The sequence below is a fragment of the Rhizophagus irregularis genome, chromosome 24 (genome assembly GCF_026210795.1).
Source record: "Rhizophagus irregularis chromosome 24, complete sequence".
In the NCBI taxonomy this organism is placed as follows: Eukaryota; Fungi; Glomeromycota; class Glomeromycetes; order Glomerales; family Glomeraceae; genus Rhizophagus; species Rhizophagus irregularis.
In genome coordinates this window covers 26214-47682 of record NC_089452.1, presented here as the reverse complement: position 1 = coordinate 47682, position 21469 = coordinate 26214, and the positions used below count along the sequence as shown (strand labels likewise).

The 21469-nt window shown below is 30.1% G+C and overlaps 3 protein-coding genes across 3 annotated transcripts; all 3 read left to right on the top strand.

The window, feature by feature from the left end:
• Window positions 1-4946: 4946 nt before the first annotated feature.
• OCT59_015751 (uncharacterized protein) lies at window positions 4947-6379 on the top strand (the record flags this gene model as incomplete). Its single annotated transcript, XM_066132019.1, has 5 exons — window positions 4947-5064; window positions 5146-5318; window positions 5376-5546; window positions 5605-5976; window positions 6053-6379. The coding sequence occupies 5 exons, from the start codon at window positions 4947-4949 to the stop codon at window positions 6377-6379; spliced, it is 1161 nt and encodes a 386-aa protein (XP_066003052.1).
• A 6847-nt stretch (window positions 6380-13226) lies between these two features.
• On the top strand, window positions 13227-13970 carry OCT59_015750 (uncharacterized protein; the record flags this gene model as incomplete). The annotated part of the gene is made up of 3 exons (XM_066132018.1): window positions 13227-13392; window positions 13445-13867; window positions 13933-13970. The coding sequence occupies 3 exons, from the start codon at window positions 13227-13229 to the stop codon at window positions 13968-13970; spliced, it is 627 nt and encodes a 208-aa protein (XP_066003051.1).
• A 6657-nt stretch (window positions 13971-20627) lies between these two features.
• Window positions 20628-21416, top strand: OCT59_015749 (uncharacterized protein; the record flags this gene model as incomplete). Its single annotated transcript, XM_066132017.1, has 4 exons — window positions 20628-20777; window positions 20842-20917; window positions 20990-21011; window positions 21146-21416. The coding sequence occupies 4 exons, from the start codon at window positions 20628-20630 to the stop codon at window positions 21414-21416; spliced, it is 519 nt and encodes a 172-aa protein (XP_066003050.1).
• Window positions 21417-21469: the final 53 nt, after the last annotated feature.

Here is a 21469-nt window from a genome sequence, read left to right as displayed (position 1 = left end):
TTTTTATAATTTGATTTTGGGATGAGTAAAAATTTGAAAGAAAGTCGTAAAATGTCACTTTAAATAAAATTTGAACAATACCTCTTTGGTTTGATTTTATTTCTCGTTTCAATTAAAATTTAATTTATTAGACTTTTCATCATTAAACATATTAATTAAATCTCATGCGGATATGGATTATCTAAATATAAATATCATGATTCTAAATATAAATATAAATCACTTAATTTATTTTAATTTTTTTTAAAAAAAAAATCTTAGTTTGATTTCAATTAAAAATAATTAAAAATCATGTACATGATTTCAATTAAAAATAATTAAAAATCATGTACATGTTTTGGTTATTTAAATATAAATATCAATATATTATATTTAAAAATAAACCAATTTATTATTAGCACATTCTATTGAATTTTAAAAAAATCAATTTTTTTTTTAAAAAAAATCATCAATATATCATATTTAAAAATAAAACAATTATATTCTGATTAAATATTTTGCGTACATTTCTTAAAAAAATCATAAAAAAAAATCTTGTACGTCGTACATGCAATTACTAAATATCATCCCCTTGTGATAAATAAAAAATTACGCAACACAAATTCAACACAAACTCAACACAAATTTAACAAATTTAACGAAATTTGGCCAAAATTAATAATTTTTTACCAGAATTATCAACACAAATTGAACACAAATTGAACACAAATTTCAGTCACGATTTATTTATGTCACACCCGTGTTGTTAATAATTAAATAAATAAATCTGCATTTTATTTATGATATGGGAAACGTGACCATAAATTCTTTAAGGATATAATTTTATTAAAATAAATCAAAACTCCTATATCAAGTGACTAAAAAATATATTTATTTACGAAATATTCATTTTGTTTATCAAATCGGGGTACTATGTGAACGACACCATGTATAGACTCTATAGCTACAAAGTTATATAATTCTATCAATTTTAAGTGAGGACATCCATATAAATATGGGTTCCTTTTAGATTTAAAATCGTACCATTGAATTAATGCGAGATTTAGCGGTGGGTCTGTTAATACTTCTGCTAACAATAAGGCCTATAAATAATAAATATTTATTAATACTTTATAATAAATTATTACATAAATTGGAAAAATACCTGTCCATAACAAAGTCCTTTGTCTGATATATAATCATTTGATTCTTCAGAATCCATTGAAATAGCTATGTCGCTAAACCATACTTTATTATGATACCTGTTTGTGGCACGCATTATGGCACCATTTTCCAGTGTTACCGATCCGTATATGTTTATTCGGGTTTCACCAATAATTGTGAACCCATCAAGTAAATCTAGATATGAATCCAGACAACTTATAAATCTAGCAAAACCGGTCTGCATTTTATTGTCTACGGAATCTTTTTTTTCATTAAAAAATGTATTTGCATCTTGTAAAGAGAAATCAAAGAGTCTTGCAGAAAATTTACAAGTGCGAGGTGTTTTTGCCGGATTCACTGAATGTTGAGACATTCTAATAGATATTGCTTGACGTTTTATCTATTAATTTAATTTCCATCTTAAGTTATATAATAAATATATACAATAAATAAATTTCCAAATACTTACAGTTCGTAAAAGCTGAGGTTCGACATCTTTTTTATTGCTAATTCGGTAGGGTATTTTAACGAAATATTTGTGGAGACTTTCGTAAGTTTCTGTGGTATAGCCATTTATTGCGCCATAAGATCGTATTGAGTCAATAATGTGATAAACCCATGAATGCAATTTAGGCAACTTCAAATTGGAAGGAGAAACAAATTTAAAAGCCTTGACAAACATCCGCGCCCATCTATGTATTGCATCCTAAAATTTAAATGTTAATTTAATTTATTTAATTTAAATTTTCGATTTTACTAAAATTTTAATACATACATTAAATTTCTCCAAGTCACTTTCACTAAATTCTTCATATCTACTTAAAATATACATTTCATTCCAATATTCGTACAATTTCACAAGATCATCATTATTTACAAAATTATCTACTTCGTTATTATTTTCATCATATAAATTATCAATAACAAATATCATGACTTTCATCAAACTTCGATATTCATTAGCAGTTAATCTTGCAATTGACTGCAGTCCATTGGAAAAAAATTTTAATGGCGGGAAAACGTGGAATTGCTGCTAGACGGCGATCTACTTCTTCAACTAATTTATTACCATTAACATGTTGCAATTTTAAGATATCGCACGTGAAGATAATTTGATAACGAAATAAACCCAAATCTAAATGATGCATTCTGTCAGGAACAGTAGCCAAGTAGATATTTATATTCCTTGATAATATAAATATTTATAATTAATATATATATATGTTATTATAATTATTTCTACTTTTGCATACTTACGGCAAATCCCAAAAAAAATTAGGTACAGATTCTATGCAAACAGATTTTTGTGTATCATTTTCAAAATATTTACGCATTTCATCATGAGTTCTTAGTATTACATCATTAACCGATAAGTTTATATTTGCAAGATTGTCCCTTTTAATTAAACAGGAGTGACATGGAAGGCTTGAATTGGAGGATTTATAAACTAAACAAAAACTTGCGGCTTCTGGCCAATCTGCAATAATAGTTGAAACTCTAGGATAAAACCAGGTATTTTCATTATTTATAAAAAGGTCTATACCATCTTTTAATAAAATAATTGGTTCTAGTAAATGACGTAAAGATTTATGAAAGGTATCACGAACCAGATCTTTATTTGCAGCTTCTAAAATTGGTAAATATCCCAAAAGTTGCTTTGCATCCTGTTTATTACGACGCCATATTGGAATATTGCCTAATGAAATATATATTGGATGCAATTGACTTTTTCCTAATGTATCTGTAGTTGTTGCATCTGAATATAAAATAATTGATAATAATTTGGAACCAGTAGGTAAGGATTCTTGCGTAGTTTTCCACCATTTTCCAGTGTTTTGTTCACTGTAAATACTTTCTCTATTATACTATAAAATAATATAAATAAATTAAAATAAATATTATTTAAATTATTGAATTAACTAATATTTACTATTTACCTCATAGTTTTCGTAAGATAGCGCAAAATTTTGTGTTATGTCAGGAACAGTTAAGATATTTTTGATGCACTGTATTAAGTTTTGATAATAAAGAAAATAATCTTTATCCTTATGTTTTGTTATAAGAACTTTACTAAATTCTAAATTAGAAAACTTCATATTATTCATAAATGCTCGTCCCTGTTCAATATTTTTTGGTAATGGTGATTCTGTAAGATTTGAATGTTTATTAAAAAAACGTATTATTTCATTACCACCTTTATTGTTTATTTTATATTTCGTTACTAATAACATTAGATCTTTATAAGCATCATTAGGAAATTCTGTGCAAGTTTTGGTATTGAGATTTTTGGGTTCTTCAAAAATTTCAGGCTCTTCAGATGAATCTAATATATTTTCAAAGTTACTATCTTCAAGGCTCATCTCTGATATTGCACTTCCAATACTGTCAAATGACATATTTTGTACATTATTATCATCATCCACCTAAAATTATAAACCAAAATGAGTTAGTATAATTTGAGCTTTTTCTTTAAAAAGAATAATCTGGAATAACATAATTACCTCAACTTTATCATTTTCATATTCACTACTTAGATTACTTCTTGTATCCATTTCACTGCTATATTTTTCACTATCATTATTATCATCATCATCTTCTACTTCTACTTCTACATTTTTTAAGCATTTTTGGGCGTGTTGAGTATATGCAAAGCGTTGACTGAATATTCGCATACAAAGGGGGCATTTGAAACTCATGTTACTAAATTAACGCGTCAAATTTGATGAAAAGTATCAATTCACTATTTAATTTATATGAGATTATGTGTGCTAATAAAATTATATTGCAAATTCATTGTAAAAATTTAATGAATTAATTGAATGGATTACAATTAATTGAGTTATTTGAATAGACACGACTACGCAAATTTACGCATTAATGAATGGAACTGGCTGTAAGAATCTGGTGGCTAATATCGCGGAATCATTCGCAATTTTACGCATTATAGCAAAATTTAAAATATGCGAAACACTCAGCAATTTTGCTGTCGGGAACTTGCCGAGTTCGTGGGTTGGCAAATCTAAAAATAAATGTAACAAGTCTATGATGTACCATATAAATATTGTTTATTATTTTATTTACTATTTCAATTTGCCGGCAACCTGCCAAGTGAATCTGACAGCAAAAGTGCTGAGTGTTTCGCATATTTTGAATTTGCTGTAACGGGCTGTAAGAATTCGGATGGCCGGCTAATCATCTGATAATCAGCCGCAAATTTATTGGCTTAACACGGCAAATCACTTTTACAATAATGGACGGATGATCAGCCACAAATTTATGCGATAATCAGGTTATAAGCGCTATCAATCTGATCAGCCAAATGAGTTCACTGGCTGCAACTTTTTTTTTCCATGCATAAAAGCCCCAACATGTGTAACATGTTATTTTTTTATAAATTGGATTTGATTAATATTTCGATTGTACTATGTATGTGCTTTTACGAGAGTTTTTTTTTAAAGTTCTCTTATGAAAGTGTTACAATATTTTTTCGTAATATCACGATGCAAAATTTTTGCATTAGTACATTCATTTTTCGTAATATTTCGCATTAGTTCATCCATTTTTCGCAATATTTCGCAAGTTTTTTTTCTTTTTTAGTATAGAATGGCGGAAATTACCTTATGACAGCTTGCCTCCTTTTTCTGAATTTCTGATTCATGTATTTCCCCCTTTTTCCTCATCCTTTTCGAATTTTCTAGTTCACCTTTTTCTCATATATTTCCTCTTTTTTCTCATATATTTCCTCTTTTTTCTCATATATTTCCTCCTTTTTCTCATATTTTCGTTTCAAATTTATTATCATAATGGCTACAAAGCGTGGCGAGAAACGAAGAATTGACGATAATGAAAGATTTTCAAAACGTAGTACTGAGGGTAGCGAAGCTGAGAAGCGAGTGAGAATATCCGATGATAGTGTTGATGGTATATATGACATAATATGTATCATATTCTTTATAAAAGAAATTATATAATATATAGTTAAATTATATTTTATTGTTAAAGTTAATAAAAAAACAATAGAAAAACTATTAAGAACCAATTCGCAGATAATTTCTAAGCTTGAAGTTCTTATCACCGGACAAAAAAATCTCGAAACCCGTCTCTCGAGCATAGAAAAAAAGCTCAACGATAATAACAAAAATAATAATAATACAATAGATCCGGAGTATGTAAAGGTAATAAAGATGAATATTATTTAATGTAAACCTGAAATGCTAACCTCGTTTGATTAGGAGCTCGTTAAGAAGGTGTCGAAAATTTTATTTGAAAATTTTGTTTATCCTTCGCAAGACGAGTACAAACTCGCTACCGAAAAATATTTAAAAGACGAAAATCCGGAATTTATGCGCCAGTTCAAAAAAAATCAATGGATTATTTTTTTCGAAAAAAAAATTGCCCCGACTGTAAGTTAAAGCAATTATGAATTTTATTAAATTTCATACTAACATTTTTTTTTAATAGTTAGTACAACAACATAGAAGCATACGAGGGACGTTCACGTCTAGAGTTAAAGACGTTATGTATTCTGTTTTCGAAGCGACTGGGCATAAATTACCGTCTATTAACACTCAGGCTAGTCCGTCAAAGATTCAGGAATGGAAGAGTAAGGCGGAGGTGAAAAGATGTTACAACAACCTATTTAAAAAGGTTAAAGATGGGCAACCTACGACATATATGTCGCTGATAATTGATAAGTTGCGAAAAGAAAATAAAAATCCCTCAAAAACACAAATAGCGTATGCGATTAGCATATGTGAAACGTACTTAAATCCTAATAATCAAAACATTCAAATGAGCGAAAGTATAATGAAGTCGAAGATAATCAACAACTTAGTAAGTTTTTAATTTACAATTTGCAAAATGTGAATTATTTGAATTACAGTTTATTTATTTATTTATTGATTTTTAGCAAAAGTTGGAAAATAGGGATAAATTTACACATTCGGACGATGATTCTCATGATGGTAATGATGTAGACGATGGTGGTGATAGAGCAGCTGACGATAGAGCAGGTGCGGCTGATAATGGTGTGACTAACGATGGTAGGCCTAACGATGGTGCGGCTAACGATGATGCGGCCAACGATGGTGCGGCCAACGATGGTGCGGCCAACGATGGTGCGGCCAATGATGGCATAGCTGACGATGATATACTTTCTATTGACTCTTATAACACGGAGGAGGAAGGTCGGTATGTAAATAGTTTATTAGAGAATTATGGGTTGCATAAAAAATAAATATTATTTTTTATATATATCACACGTAATAGCATTTTTTTTACCATAATTAATATAGTTTTAATAAATAAAATGGTTATTAATTCTTAACAACACGGGTGTGACATAAATAAATCGTGGCTGAAATTTGTGTTCAATTTGTGTTCAATTTGTGTTGATAATTCTGGTAAAAATTTGTTAATTTTGGCCAAATTTCGTTAAATTTGTTAAATTTGTGTTGAATTTGTGTTGATAATTTTTAATTTATCACGAGGGGATAATATTTAGTAATTGTGCATATACAATTTCTGTGATTTTTTAAAATGCGGATTTCCGTAATTTTACGATATCGTATTTTCTGGCCAATCAAAATTAGGCTGATCCTTGCATGTGATTTAATCATTTAATCATTTAATCATGCACGCGTTTTTGTCTTATTTATTTTTGTTTCTTATTTCTTTATTCTTTTGTTCAATATTTTTAATTTTTTTGTCTCTTCTTTCTATTTATATTTCTTTAATTATATACAATATATTTACATATATTTCATAATTTATTGCTTTGCAGGTATAGAAATATTTGTTTATTAATACTAATTATTTTCATTTTTTTTTACCTCTTTGTTATTTTGTATCGTAATACTAACAATAATATCCATGTTTCCTTTATTCCTTTTTACTTGTACTTTAATACTAACGATACTAACAATACTAACAACATGTTTATTTTTTCCTTTCTCTTTATTTCTTTATTCTTTTGTTCAATTACTTTGCAGGTATAGAAATATTTATTTATTAATACTAATTATTTTAATATTAACGCGTTTTTTTTTACCTCTTTGTTACTTTATGTCGTAATACTAACAATACTATCTACGTTTCCTTTATTTCTTTTTACTTGTACTTTAATACTAACGATAATATCCATGTTTCTTTTACTCCTTTTACTGTTTCTTTAACTCTTTTTACCTTAATACTAACAATAATAACAATATTTCTTTTATCTTTATATCTAATACTAACGTTACTATAGCTGTTTCTCTTCTTTTTACGTCTAATAATATTGTTACTCTACTCTTTCTTTTTTTTACTTTTATGTATTCTGTATATATTAATAAATACTTGTAATTTTTTATGATTATATCTAATAAAACATACATTATATAAACTTATAGTACAGAAAATGAAGTATTATTTATCGAAATATTTTGAAATATTACGAAATATTAAGTTGTGTAAAATCACAGAATATTACGAATCGTCAAATTATGGAACATTACGCATCATAGAATTTCGAAATATTTTAAAAAGTTGCGAAGTATTACGCAGTAAAATTACGGAATATTACGAATCGTAAAATTACGAAGCCTTGCATACAGTAATATTTCGAAATATTTTAAAAAGTTACAAAATATTACGCTTACGCAAACTTGCGGCGGGTCTGAAAACTTACGAAATATTATGTAAAATTACGAAATATTGCGAACCGCAAAATTACGGAATATTACAAATCGTAAAATTACGAAGCTTTGCATATCGTAATATTTCGAAATATTTTAAAAAGTTACAAAATATTACGCTTACGCAAACTTGCGGCGGGTCTGGAAGCTTACGAAATATTATGATGTGTAAACTTGCGCAACTTTTCGCACTATATAATTTCCTGATGGTATCAAATGCAAAAGACGGCTGAGGAAACGATAATGTTGAGTTAAAGCTTCCAAATCCTTGGGCATCATAGGTGTATGTTGATTTCCAACTGTGACAGATGGAAGGGAGTCATTGGCAGCTTTCACGATACGAGAATGTAAATATTCACATTGTTGATTGATGTGCCATGTTGAGAAAGTTGAAGGAGGAACGTCACATAAGGAGTCAGTATGAGAAGAAAAGAATTTCCATTGTTGAGTAGTGACTGAATCAAATTTAAAAATGTGGCGAGTTCGACGTTGAAGTTGTTTAGCACGAGCAACCTTGATAGACGCAACTAAGAGTGAATCATCAAAATACATTATGACAGGATTATGGTCAGAAGAGCAGGTATCTTAGGCGTCAAATATATAGGAAGTAAGAGCAAAGCTTTTGAGCATTGGGCAAGACCAAACATAGTCTATGCGAGTAACTTGGTCATCATGGTGAAAGGTGCCTAAGGAATCAGAAGCGTTAACAGGAAGAGTTTCTTCGTAACCATGGGATAAAAGATGGTAAAGTAAACGATAAGCTCGTTGAGAGGCAGTAGAAGGATGATTAAAGTAAATAGGATAATAAGTATCTAGGTGCATATTAAAATCACCACAAATTGCGTGATAAAAATTTTGTTGTTTAGTTTGCACCAATAATTGTAAAAGGAGATCAATAGTTTCCGATCGTAATATAGAATCAGAAATAGGGGGATATATATAACAAAAATGCGCAATTTAACGTTGCCTTTAAAATAAAGGTCAACAGATAAAATACACGAGGAATGTGAAACAAAATCTTGTACATGAGAAGCAAGAGATTTTTCAATAAAAAGGGAAACGCCACCAGTAGATTTAACTGGTTTGGTGTTATCCAAATCAGATGAAACGACAGTATAATTAGGAAGGCGTTTAGATAAGAAGTGAATTTGTTTAGGGGATAAATGGGTATCAACGATACCACCAAATGAAATATGTTTAAGATTGAAAAAGTTTGAAATTTGTTCAATTTTAACTTGGCTATTATGACAAAGACCATTAACATTAAAGGATGAAATATTAAAAGAACTGGGGATAGGGGAAGAAATTAGAGTGGTAAATAAAGATTCATGTTCAGAAAAATTATAAATATCTACGGGGTTGGGCGAATTACGAACAAATATATCATTATTAAAATTGTTTGACATTAGAACACAGTGATTATAAAAAACAGGAAAAGGGGTTTAAAAATCAGTTATTGAGATGGAGCTGAACCATCAGCTCGATCGGAGGGAGCACCACCAAGAGAAGCAATGAAGCCTTGAATGGATCCTGTGAGCGATTGTAAAGTATCTTTAATCGCTTTCTGATCTTTGATAACTGAGTTCAATTCTTCTTGCGGGGAAGGGTTAGAGTTGGATGCAGGAACAGAGTACGAAACTTTGTTGGGTGGAGATATGTGGGAAAAGGATTTCGTTAGACTGGAGGATGAGGGAGCATTAGGATGTTGGATTAAGGTGCCAGTAGTTTCAGGAGGGTCTTCTTCTATTCGATCAGGTTCAGAGTTGACAACTGGCGCGGAGGGAGGATTAATGCCTAAATGGGCTTCTATAGCAGAAAGCCGTTGGTTATTGAGTTCAAGGGTTGAAATGCGGGATTCCACACAAGCAACGTCTTGTTGAAGAGTTTGCAATACAGTAAGAATCTTGAGGGCAGCCTCAAGGGCATTGAAAGTATTTGGATCTGGGAGTGGAGCGCGGGCATTGGATGAAAAGAAAACAGATCGATCTTTGCCTTTCCGATTATTAGAAGACGTACGACCAGGAGTGGATGAGGAGGAGCCTGCGGAACTAGAGGAGGAGGAGTTGATGTGTTTATTATGATTATTATTATTAGAGCTATTAGAATTGGGATTAGAACGTTGAGCAGAGGCAGAACGATCCCAGAATTTAAAACGAGAGCGAGAACGAGAATTATTACGCGGAGATCTTTGTTGAGTAGATCTTTGGCCAACATTGAAACGTTCTTTAAGAGCAGCAACAGGGTCACGTGTACGTGAGCGACCGCGACGTTGATTGAGTGGGCAGGAGGTAGGAGCACAACCGAGTTTACCACATCTGTGGCAGAGGGCCTTTGAATCATTAGGTGTACCCCATCGAAGAGTACGACCTTGAAAACCGATAGTTTGCTCTATAGCGGCATCCATAGTTGCTTGTGAATTGAAAGTAACATAAGCCCAGGGTTTGGGTTTATATGAATTAAGGGAAAGAGGGATGTTAATAGCTTTAGCCCCATGTTCTTTGACCAACGGAGCGAGATGGATATCTTTGGTATTGGCAGGTAGACCGGAGAAAATCGCAACGAATTCACGGCGAGCAGCCTTTTGATCCACCGAGTAATGACATGGAGTTACACGCAAACAAGTGGAAAAACAGTAGACTGCCCATTGGGTTGTAAAACGGGAGATAGCATCGGCATGATCATAGACGATGCGGGCTTGTTGCATTTTGGCACCTTTTCTTAAATAGAGATGGAGGGAAAGCAAATTGCCAAATTTCTTAAAGTAGGATTGAAGTTGAGGTTTGGTGATGAAGAACGGTATATCGGTGACTTGAATGGCATGGAGATCTTCATCAGATCGGAGCTGTTTGGGTCGTACAAGTGGAATTAGAGGTCCGGAAATTCAGAGTGCGTACTACCAACACACAAGTCACGAGCCTCCGCAGTGTGAAAATGAATGATAAGACGTTTAGCGTCCCCTGAACCAGTCATACGAGCCCGACCGGTATACGATTCATATGTTTCTAAAAATAAATTGTTAACGGCCTCAATGATTGCCTTATTAGTTTTAAGTTTCTCAAGAGTTTGGGGAGCGGAGTTGGGCGCAGCCGCAGCCAGGAAATCTTGACGATTTATGGTAATGGTGGGGGAGGGATCGACAGCTTGATCAGGCGATGTACCATCATTTTCATCCATATTAGGGGACGCGTTAGGGGATGAGTTATTTTCTTTGTTTTGAGGTGCATGAATAGACGTGTTAGCTCCAGAAGACGCGTCTTGACCAGGCGCAGTGGGCGCAGTAGAATTTTTTGGGGTAGAAGCTTGGGTATTTTCTTGAGAGGTGCTGCGGGAATTATTTTGTTGAGGAATAGCGGTCAAAGTTGAACCAACTAAACCACCGTCAGCTGGCACGTCAGCAACGAAATCTTCATAATTTTCATCCATGGAGTCTTTTGTAATAATACAGGAACGTTTTTGAGAAGTGTTATCACTATCGGAACCAGAGTTATCGGAGAGTTGTTTTTTATTATTTTTCTTTTCTTGACAAGCAGCCTTATTACTATTAGGATTATAACTGCCGCCACCTCTTCTAGCAAGGTTTCTAGACATGTTAGAAGGTATAAGTTGGGTAAAATATAAGAGTTGTTAGTACGAAGATATATAAATTTTCTTTCTGAAAATTTTGGTCAATGGATCGGCGGTCCACCAGTTGAATGTTCAAAACACTTTATTATTAAAAACTATCCTATATAGTCACAATCTATCTATAGTCACTATCACACCTATCCTCAAAAATCTTATATTAAAAAGAACCGTTTATAATCACAGTTATATAAAGAATATATTAAATAACTTGGCATCTAATAATCGTACAAAGATGTATCATAGCTTGTTAGAATCGTCTCACTGAGATGAATCGAATGGTGGTAGTTTTATCCTTTTGTGATCACTGGCTGATGAGTTATTCAACAAAATGTTAAGCATCGGCATTATTATATTTCTTGATTTACGTTTACTGCACCATTTAACATTTTGCTAAATTTCTCAGTACCTAGTGATTGAAAAAAAGACGATTAATAGCTCGTTGGAATCGCCTCATCAAGACGAATCGAATGGTGGTAAGCGCATCTCTCTGTGATCAATATTGACGGAGTTACTACTTAAAAACCATTTAATATTTTTTAATTTTGGAAATTGATCTAGTGATTGGATTTCGATGTATTATATACCATTAGAACCGTCTCATCAAGACGAATCGAATGGCGGTAAGATCGTCTCTCTAGGATCAATATTAGCAGAGTTATTACACAAAAACCATTAATATTTTTTTTAATTTCGGAAATTAATTTAGTGATTGGATTTCGGTGTATTTTATACCATTAGAACCGTCTCATCAAGACGAATCGAATGGCGGTAAGATCATCTCTCTACGATTAATATTGGCAGAGTTACGATACAATAAAGTTTTGAGTATAATTTTAGCTAAAATTATGTTAATTTTTGGCCAGAATTATGATATACTAATATAAGAAATTTTTTATATAGTCACATCTCTTTATAATCACCAAATATGACTCACACTGGCTTTCGGGTAAAGTTGGGGTATGCGTTTCTGTAATAGTTTAGTTTTTCTTTACTTAATTTTATTTTATTTAGATTTCTTTACTTGTATGAATCGTGAAGCTAGTTTTTTTTATTTTTTATGTTTATTTTTCTATATTCTATTTGTAATATTGTTCAATTTGAGTTTTGTACTTTTCGTTCTAAAAATTATAATAAAAGATAAAGTCATAAGACTGTTTGCTCATAATCACCAAATATGGACTGTCCCACTATAAAGAGAGTTGACTGTATATTGTACTTGGTAAATCATTTTTATTGAAAAAATTAAAATCAATGATCATTTCGGTTTAGAAGACACGATAAATAAACTTTTGTTTATTAAATCAGCTGTGAAAGTTTGTCAAAAGCTTAATAATAAACTTATAAATTCTATAAAAACTCGTCTAATCATTAACTCGTACGTTCACTTTCTCTTTTCTTCTCATCTCATTGAAATTTAAGATAATTTTATTGCATTTTCATAATAACTGGTAATTTGTAACTTTCGACCATATGATATATAATTACTTTTGATTTGCAATTTCCTATTTTAACTGTAAGAAAATTTATTGATATATAAAAATGAGCCAAAACAAGAAAAAATAAAAGAAAACTTCACAAAGTATCTAAGAAAGTGAACTGGGACTGAACTTCAACTACTCATACTGGACAAACTTCAACTATTCTTAATACCAGACAAACTTTAATTACTCCTAATACCGGCCCTCCCAAAAAGTTAATATATTGATTGTTTTGCATTATTCTGTTCTGTTATTTAATGGTGTATCATTTATACTTACTATACCAAAAAAATTTATTAATACAGAAATGAATCAATACAAAAAATCTGCAGCAAAAAATAAAATACCTGATAAAGAAATCGTTGAAATAGATCGTAGACAAACTTCAACTACTCCTAATACTGAACAAACTTCTACTTTAAAAAAAGTTAATATATTGATTGTTTTACATTATTCTGTTTCGTTATTCAAAGGTGTATCATTTATATTTACTATATCAAAAAATTTTATTAATATATAATACAGAAACGAATCAATATGAAAAATCTGCAGCAAAAAATAAAATACCTGATGAAGAAATCGTCAAAGTGGATTATGAACAAGCTTCAATTACTTCTGCTACCGGCCAAGTTTACCAAAAAAATTATCGAGATCCATTTGTTCTTGATATAAGTCAAGTTCTAATAGAATCTTGTCAAAAGTCAAAGACAAGTCAAGATTTAGAAGAATCTCATACTGATAAAGAAATGACTAATATGCATTTTCTGAAAAGTTCTTTTGAATATACAAGAACTATTAAATCACGAGAATTGTCTTTATCTCGAATGCCACACAGAGATTTCTTATCACGAGAGTTTTTACCATATGATTTTTCTTCAAGTCTTATTGAACCATCAGAATCATTGACGTATAGATACAATAATAGTAATTATGAAAAGTTGAAGAGAGGTAATAAACTGTGATACATTTTAATGTACTTAACAAATTTTTATCAAATATTTTATGTTATTTAGAATATAGTTGGCTCTGTGATGAGCATGCTTATTTATAAGGCAGAATGTGCGAAGTCTATAAAAAGTTAAAAGAAATTAAAGGCAAACTAAATGAACTTTGCCAAGATTATATCAAATTACATTCACATAATAAGTATATCAATCACGAAAATAAAGTTCTTCGAGCTGAGATTAATAATCTTAAATCACAAATATCAAGCCAAGATGATGCTGATGTCAAATCATCAGAAAGTGAAAGTAATGATAACGATAATAGACCTGGCAAAAAAAGAAAAGTCATGAGACGTTAAATTGATCAATCAAATGATGAGTTTGAAACTAACGAAAAAAATGCTAGAGTTCATTATAGATCAACAGATTTTGCATTTTATATAATTTAAATATCCTTCTTATGAATCTTTTATAAATAATTATAGACTGAAATGAAGGTAATATTAAAAATGATACCTTCTGAATTAACGTTAAGATATGATGAAAAATTTACAAATGAGATGAACACGGATATTTTACAACAATTAATACCACGATTGATTGCTTCTATGAAGCCTTGATTTAGTCCTTTGTATAAGCAAATAAATGATTGGTTAGCTGCTTTATTCAAGTATCGCAAAGCACAACTTTTATATATTGAGCGAGGTGTAATTGATAAAGATAACAGAAAGCTGCATAAAAATAATAGATTGAGTAAGGTAGAATCTGTCTTTTTACTGTCATTTCAAAATTGATACTAAACATTTGTTATATTTCAGAAAAAATCACGTAGAGTTAAGGGTGCTATTTCACTTTTCAAACGTAATGATGATCGAGTAAAAGATTATGATAAGACAGAGGTCCTAAACATTCTGAAAGATACTTGCTACCATTCACCTAAAGACTCAGAAACAGATAAAGAACAACTAGATGGTAAAAGAAAAATTATCGTTTATGATTTGAGTTGGCATTCTGATGAGGTATAATAATCTTTTTTTATCATATTTTATTAAAAACATCAATTAATTTTATTTGTTTTAATGACTTTACGACTTTGCAGCTTATCAATTTTCTTCAAAACGTCTTGGATACTTATATATTTTCTCTACAGACAGTACAATTAACGAGGGGGGGAAACTATGATGATAAAAGTTATTATATCACCTCATGATACGCTAAAAATGCTCTGGAGTGGACATACAAAACTTAAAATATGCCCATCAATACGGATTTTTCTGGTCCAGACACTCCAGCTGAAAATCATGAATCGCAGTCATAAACTGATGATAATACCCAAATCGAACATAATGATTGAATCTTATATAGATTTATGACAAAATTTTATCCATTTTATCATTTTATGATAGATTTATTACGAAATATTCATTTTTTATTATTGACTGCTTTTTAGTAAATTTAATAAATTTTATTAAAATAATATATAATTAATTGTTTTGATTTATTATTGAATAAAATCGGTTATTATTATTATGAATAAACTAAATCTGGCATTTCAAAAGAAATAAATTGGTAATCTTTCGTAAATGTGTTTTGAGATCGATTTGTGTACATTTTATAACTAAGAGTTTGACGAATACAGTCAACTCTCTTTATAGTCACACATTTGGGACAGTCCATATTTGGTGATTATAAAGAGATGTGACTATATAAAAAATTTCTTATATTAGTATATCATAATTCCGGCCAAAAATTAACATAATTTTGGCTAAAATTATACTTAAAACTTTATTGTATCGTAACTCAGCCAATATTAATCGTAGAGAGATGATCTTACCGCCATTCGATTCGTCTCGATGAGACGGTTCTAATGGTATAAAATACATTAAAATCTAATCACTAGATTAATTTCCGAAGTTAAAAAAATATTAATGGTTTTTGTGTAATAACTCTGCCAATATTGATCCTAGAGAGACGATCTTACTACCATTCGATTCGTCTTGATGCGACAAATCTAATGGTATAAAATACATCGAAATCCAATCACTAGATCAATTTCCGAAATTAAAAAATATTAAATGGTTTTTAAGTAGTAACTCCGTCAATATTGATCACAGAGAGATGATCTTACCACCATTCGATTCGTCTTGATGAGGGGATTCCAACGAGCTATTAATCGTCTTTTTATAATCACTAGATACCGAGAAATTCAGCAAAATGTTAAATGGCGCAGTAAACGTAAATCAAGAAATATAATAATGCCGATGCTTAACATTTTGTTGAATAACTCATCAGCCAGTGATCATGAAAGGATAAAACTACCACCATTCGATTCGTCTCAGTGAGACGATTCTAACAAGCTATGGTACATCTTTGTACGATTATTAGATGCCAGTTATTTAATATATTCTTTATATAACTGTGATTATAAACGGTTCTTTTTAATATAAGATTTTTGAGGATAGGTGTGATAGTGACTATAGATAGATTGTGACTATATAGGATAGATTTTAATAATAAAGTGTTTTGAACATTCAACTGGTGTGACTATATAGTAGAATGTGACTATAACGGGAGTGACTATAGAGGGAGTTGACTGTAGTTTTATTTCTGAATTTACTGATAATAACGAATTTTTGCCAATTTGTGATTGCCAAGTGGCAGGCGAACTGTGCAAATCGTCCATAATAATTTTGACAATTTTTTAGCAATGATTGGTTGAATTTAGACCAACTTTCGTCTAACATTCATCAATTTGAAATTTGGACGAAATGGACTATTCTAACTAGTGCTTACTATATTCCAAACTTGTTTTGCCTATATTTCAGGTCTCAACTTGAAAGTTCTCCAAGTCCGTTGGATAACTTTTGCACTATTAATTAATTGATATGCAACACTTTTCTTAATTTCTTTTGAAGTACAAGAACAATAAAATTTAGAGCTTTTTCTATATCTAAAATAAATATTATTACAAATCTCACCAATTTCATTATTATTAAGCGCTTTTTTACTTTTTCATTTCTATAATACAGATTTATATTATGCAACATGCCTTTCCTCTATTTTAGCAATGCATTTATTCAGATATTTATTTGTACATTCAATGGTATTTTCACAGATAAACACCAATGAGTCACATATATACAGTGCAATAAATATAAAATGAGCGTCTTCCAGCTTTAAATTCCCCATTTTCATATAATTTTTTAGTTATATAAATATATTCATTCTTTGAGAAGAATGTTGGGCTATATTCGATAAGTTTCCTAAATAGAATACGAATTCGGAAATACCACATTTTTGGCGTTTTATTGCTATATCTGTAATACAGATTAGTTATTGCTTGTACTACTACAGGATTTAAACCAGAATGGTAGTTAATTTTAACCATTTTACTGGTGTAGAACCAAATTTAGTGATTTATAACGTTTTTGTCAATTTATAGCTTTATAGCAGTTTGTAACAAGTATATCATAATAAAATATCAGATTCATTTTTATTCGAGACACTGTTTATACAGTATATTTACATGGATCGAAATCATGTATACCACATAATATCTGATTCATAATGATTTGTAGTCTATTTACCCTATGAAAAAAGTCTGTGTGATTTTTGTTGAAAAATCATTCAATTAAATTCACTACGATTTCTGTAAATTTGACCATACAATAATTGTGCTAAAAATTGCAATAAATCACACAATTATTGCATGGTAATTCATTCAATAATTATCCTATTTTTGACCTGAATTTATACAATTATTGTGTGATTTCGAGCCAAATTTTAGGCCATATTTTAGGAATTATAGGTTAAATTTTACAGTAATAACAGGCAATTTATAAAGTGAAATTATGAATTTTTATTGACTTAAAATATAAAAAATATACACAATATTTTATCAATAAAATACATACTAAATTTGATATAATCATAAATATAAAAATTTGTAAGAAAATAAAATAAAATAAAGTATGTTAATAACATGAAAGTAAATTAGTAGTATCAAAGAAGAAAGTAAATTATTAGTGTAAGTAAATTATTAGTATTAAATAAATAAAAAAGTATGAAGTTAGTGAAGAAAGCAAATTAGTAGTGTTAAAAAGTAAATTATTAGTGTTAGTAATAAAAAAGTATGAAGTTAGTGAAGAAAGCAAATTAGTGTGTTAAAAAGTAAATTATTAGTGTTAGTAATAAAAAAAAAGTATGAAGTTAGTGAAGAAAGCAAGTTAGTAACATTAAAATGTAAAAAGTTAGGAAAATAAAAAGATAAAGAACACAAGTTTTTCTTACCTGATATTTTAAAAGAAAGTTGAAGAAAAGTTAAAAGGTTAAAAAAACAAACAAAAACATTTCGCGTCATCATATTTATTTTGACGATCAGATCACGTGATCAACATATATAATTTAAGAGTTAATTTTTACCGCATAATTCTGGCCAAATTATAATTCCAGTCAGAACTAATTGCGTAACCTAATAAAAAGTTTTTGACTTTTTTTTAGTTACAAGATGATACAAAAATTTCACTAATGGGTCCGAAAGATGCCCGTTTATAAGCAAATATGCAGTTGAAATTTGTGTAACCTTACTGCATAAATCACTTTACTTAGGAAAATCTATTTGTAATGGTTAAAAGTGGTCTATTTGACCCTAAAAGTGGTCAAATGTAACCATACAGGTAAAATGGAAAGTAGTATAGTAGGATTACTCAAAAATTGCTTTCTGTATCCTAAATTTAAGTCTATTTTCAAGTTGTACAATAATCACAATTTTTATTGTACAAAAATTGAATGTTTTCTGTATCCTAAATTTAAGTTGTATAAAGATCACACAAAAATTGAACATTTTCTATATTCTAAATTTAAGTTGTACAAAAATTGCATACTTTTAATATGCTTTGAAAAACTTCATAGCTATTTTTATCCAAAAATCTGCAATAATTGTACAATTTCCACACGGACTTGAACAATTATCGTACAAAAATTGGATGATTTTTTTTCATAGGGCTTAGTCAAAGTTCGTTAATTCGATTAAAATCAAGTTCATTTTTTGGGATTTATATAGAACATCCGGCTATGCTAATTTTGTATATGTGTAAATTGATATCATTGATTTTGTGTCCAGCTAATTCGGTTAATTAGATTTGAGTTAATATAATGATTAAATTATTTTACAGGCAATACACTCCAGTTCCACTTCAGTTCTACAGAACTCTCCTGATGCTAAACAGGACGGACATCCTCATATTATTATGATATTGCTGATCATTTTGCTAATCATTTTGCTAATCATTTGTTCAATATTGTCACAAAAAAATACCATTGAGTTTATTTTTTTTACAAACTCTACATAATAATGTATAAAATTTTTATTTTATTTACTTTATTTATATACTATTAATAAATTAATTCATAAAATAGTTCATGAAGATTTTACCAAATATTAGTCTTATATTAATCTTACAATAATTGCAAGCATGTATTTAATAATAACTTCTTGATTATCAAAAATTATTCATGTTTATTTTAGCCATGGATTCTTAAATACCTAAATAATATACTATAAAAGTTTCAAGTTTCACCCAAACATCTGTGGTTTCACCCAAAGCTTCAAAGTCAAACTAGCAGATGATTGGCATATGATCGGCTAATACTATCCCTTAAACCATTTTGCAGGCAAATTTGCCCGCAATTTCTAAATTAGAATAAATGACGCTATAAAAAATTTTTTAATTTTGGCCAGATTGTCACATAATTTTGCAGCCAAATTGATCTACATTCTGGCCATAAATTGTATGAGTTAGATATGCAGTTGATCATTAAAATTGGATGAGAAATTAACCCGCAAAAATAGTATCAGAATTTTTATATAATAAAATTTAAACTTTTCTTACCATATTTTTTTTTCTATTTGAATATTTATTATAACTTTTTATTTTCATTATAAAATTTTTGCATTATAATAGACAAAATAGAGATAAAAAAAATTAATTTTTATGAATATATAATTAAAATGCATCATAAAATTTTCATTAAGGTTCTATATAAAGTCAAAATCCTACTTTTAAACATCAAAAATCATATTAACAAAAGTTGTTTCTCATACCAAATTCTACAAATTCTATTAAGCTTTTATATAGCTACAATTAATTATCAATGAAATCGTCAAAGTTAAGTGCAAAGTTTTTTAAAATATTGTGATTATCTTAAAATACAACATTTGACCAGTGGGTAATTTTCGATTTTCTAATATATAATTAATAAATAATAATAATTGCTGCACAATATATAATTTAAACTATCTTGGAAAAAAATTTTATTAAATTGCTTTATTTTCATAAAATTAGATGAGAGCCGAAATTTGGTAAAATTGCGGGCAAATTTACCTGCAATTGCTTACGGTTTAAGGGATAATTATTAAAAATTTCGGCTCAAAGCTAACTTTATCTTTTTTTCCACAATAATTTTATAGTATATTTTGGTTATCCTAAACTACCAAATAAAATAATTAGTACAATTTTTCTAGCAAATATGATTTTGCTTGGAGCTTCAAAATAAACGTGATAATCAATATACAGTATATGTGATCGGCAAATGATCGGCAAAGTGATAATAAGCATGTCCGCCCTGTAGAGTTGTTTCTCAAATCACGAGATGATCGGCTAATCATCTAAGCCACCGGTATTATCATTGTATTAATCACTCACTCGTTTTTTTTTCCATAAAATAGTGGATCTCTCCCACGCCCCGTCTTCCACTATGTGAAAATGTCATCGTCTTCTCTCGAGTGGAATAATACCCAGTCCGCTTCCCCGTTGACGAAAGAAAAGAAAGAAATGCTGAGTTTCATTCCACTCCAAATAAAAAGAAACGCCTATTTTGGGAAGACATTGCTAGGAAGCTGTAGCTTACTTGAAGTTTATAAGGGGTCTGGCTGATATTACAATATACTCATTATTATTAGACGGCAAAAAAATTTAGAGGCGGTGGGAAAAAAAGGAGTTTAATTGGGAAGAGCTTTATGAGGAATTTTCTACGGAGTTTTGGCTGAAACCTGGTAATTACGTGAGAAGTGGAGTGGGAGTTCCCAAATATTTAATTAATACCAATCTATTTTAATTTTCGCTAGAATTACCTTTCACAACGCAAGTGTTAGAAGATTAGATGGAACAAGTGAGCCTGGTCCCTCGCCTGAGAGGGTTCCTCTGGAACCGACCCCATCAACATCACAAGAAGCATCCTTAATAGTTTCTACTCCAGAAACTTTCCCGGAATTATTTTCAAGAGTTAAGGAGCCGTCGAGATCGAGAATACTAAGAAGAACCCAACCGTCAAAGATACCAAGACACTCGGCACCTAAATCAATATCATCACCCGCAAAATCAAGCGGTTCCAGCCCTGCCGAAACACCATCAACCGTCGAAACGCCTAATATTTCCAGACCCGTAACCCCAACTATCCCTTCTTTTTCCCAAAGCGCCAATGTCATCAATGTCACTATAAATAATAATCACAGTGGTGCTGATGCGGTTGACTCAGATGAGAGACAGGATTAGAGTTTTTTTTTAAATTCATGTCGTCACTTTTGTGGTGGCAGAGAGGCGAAAAA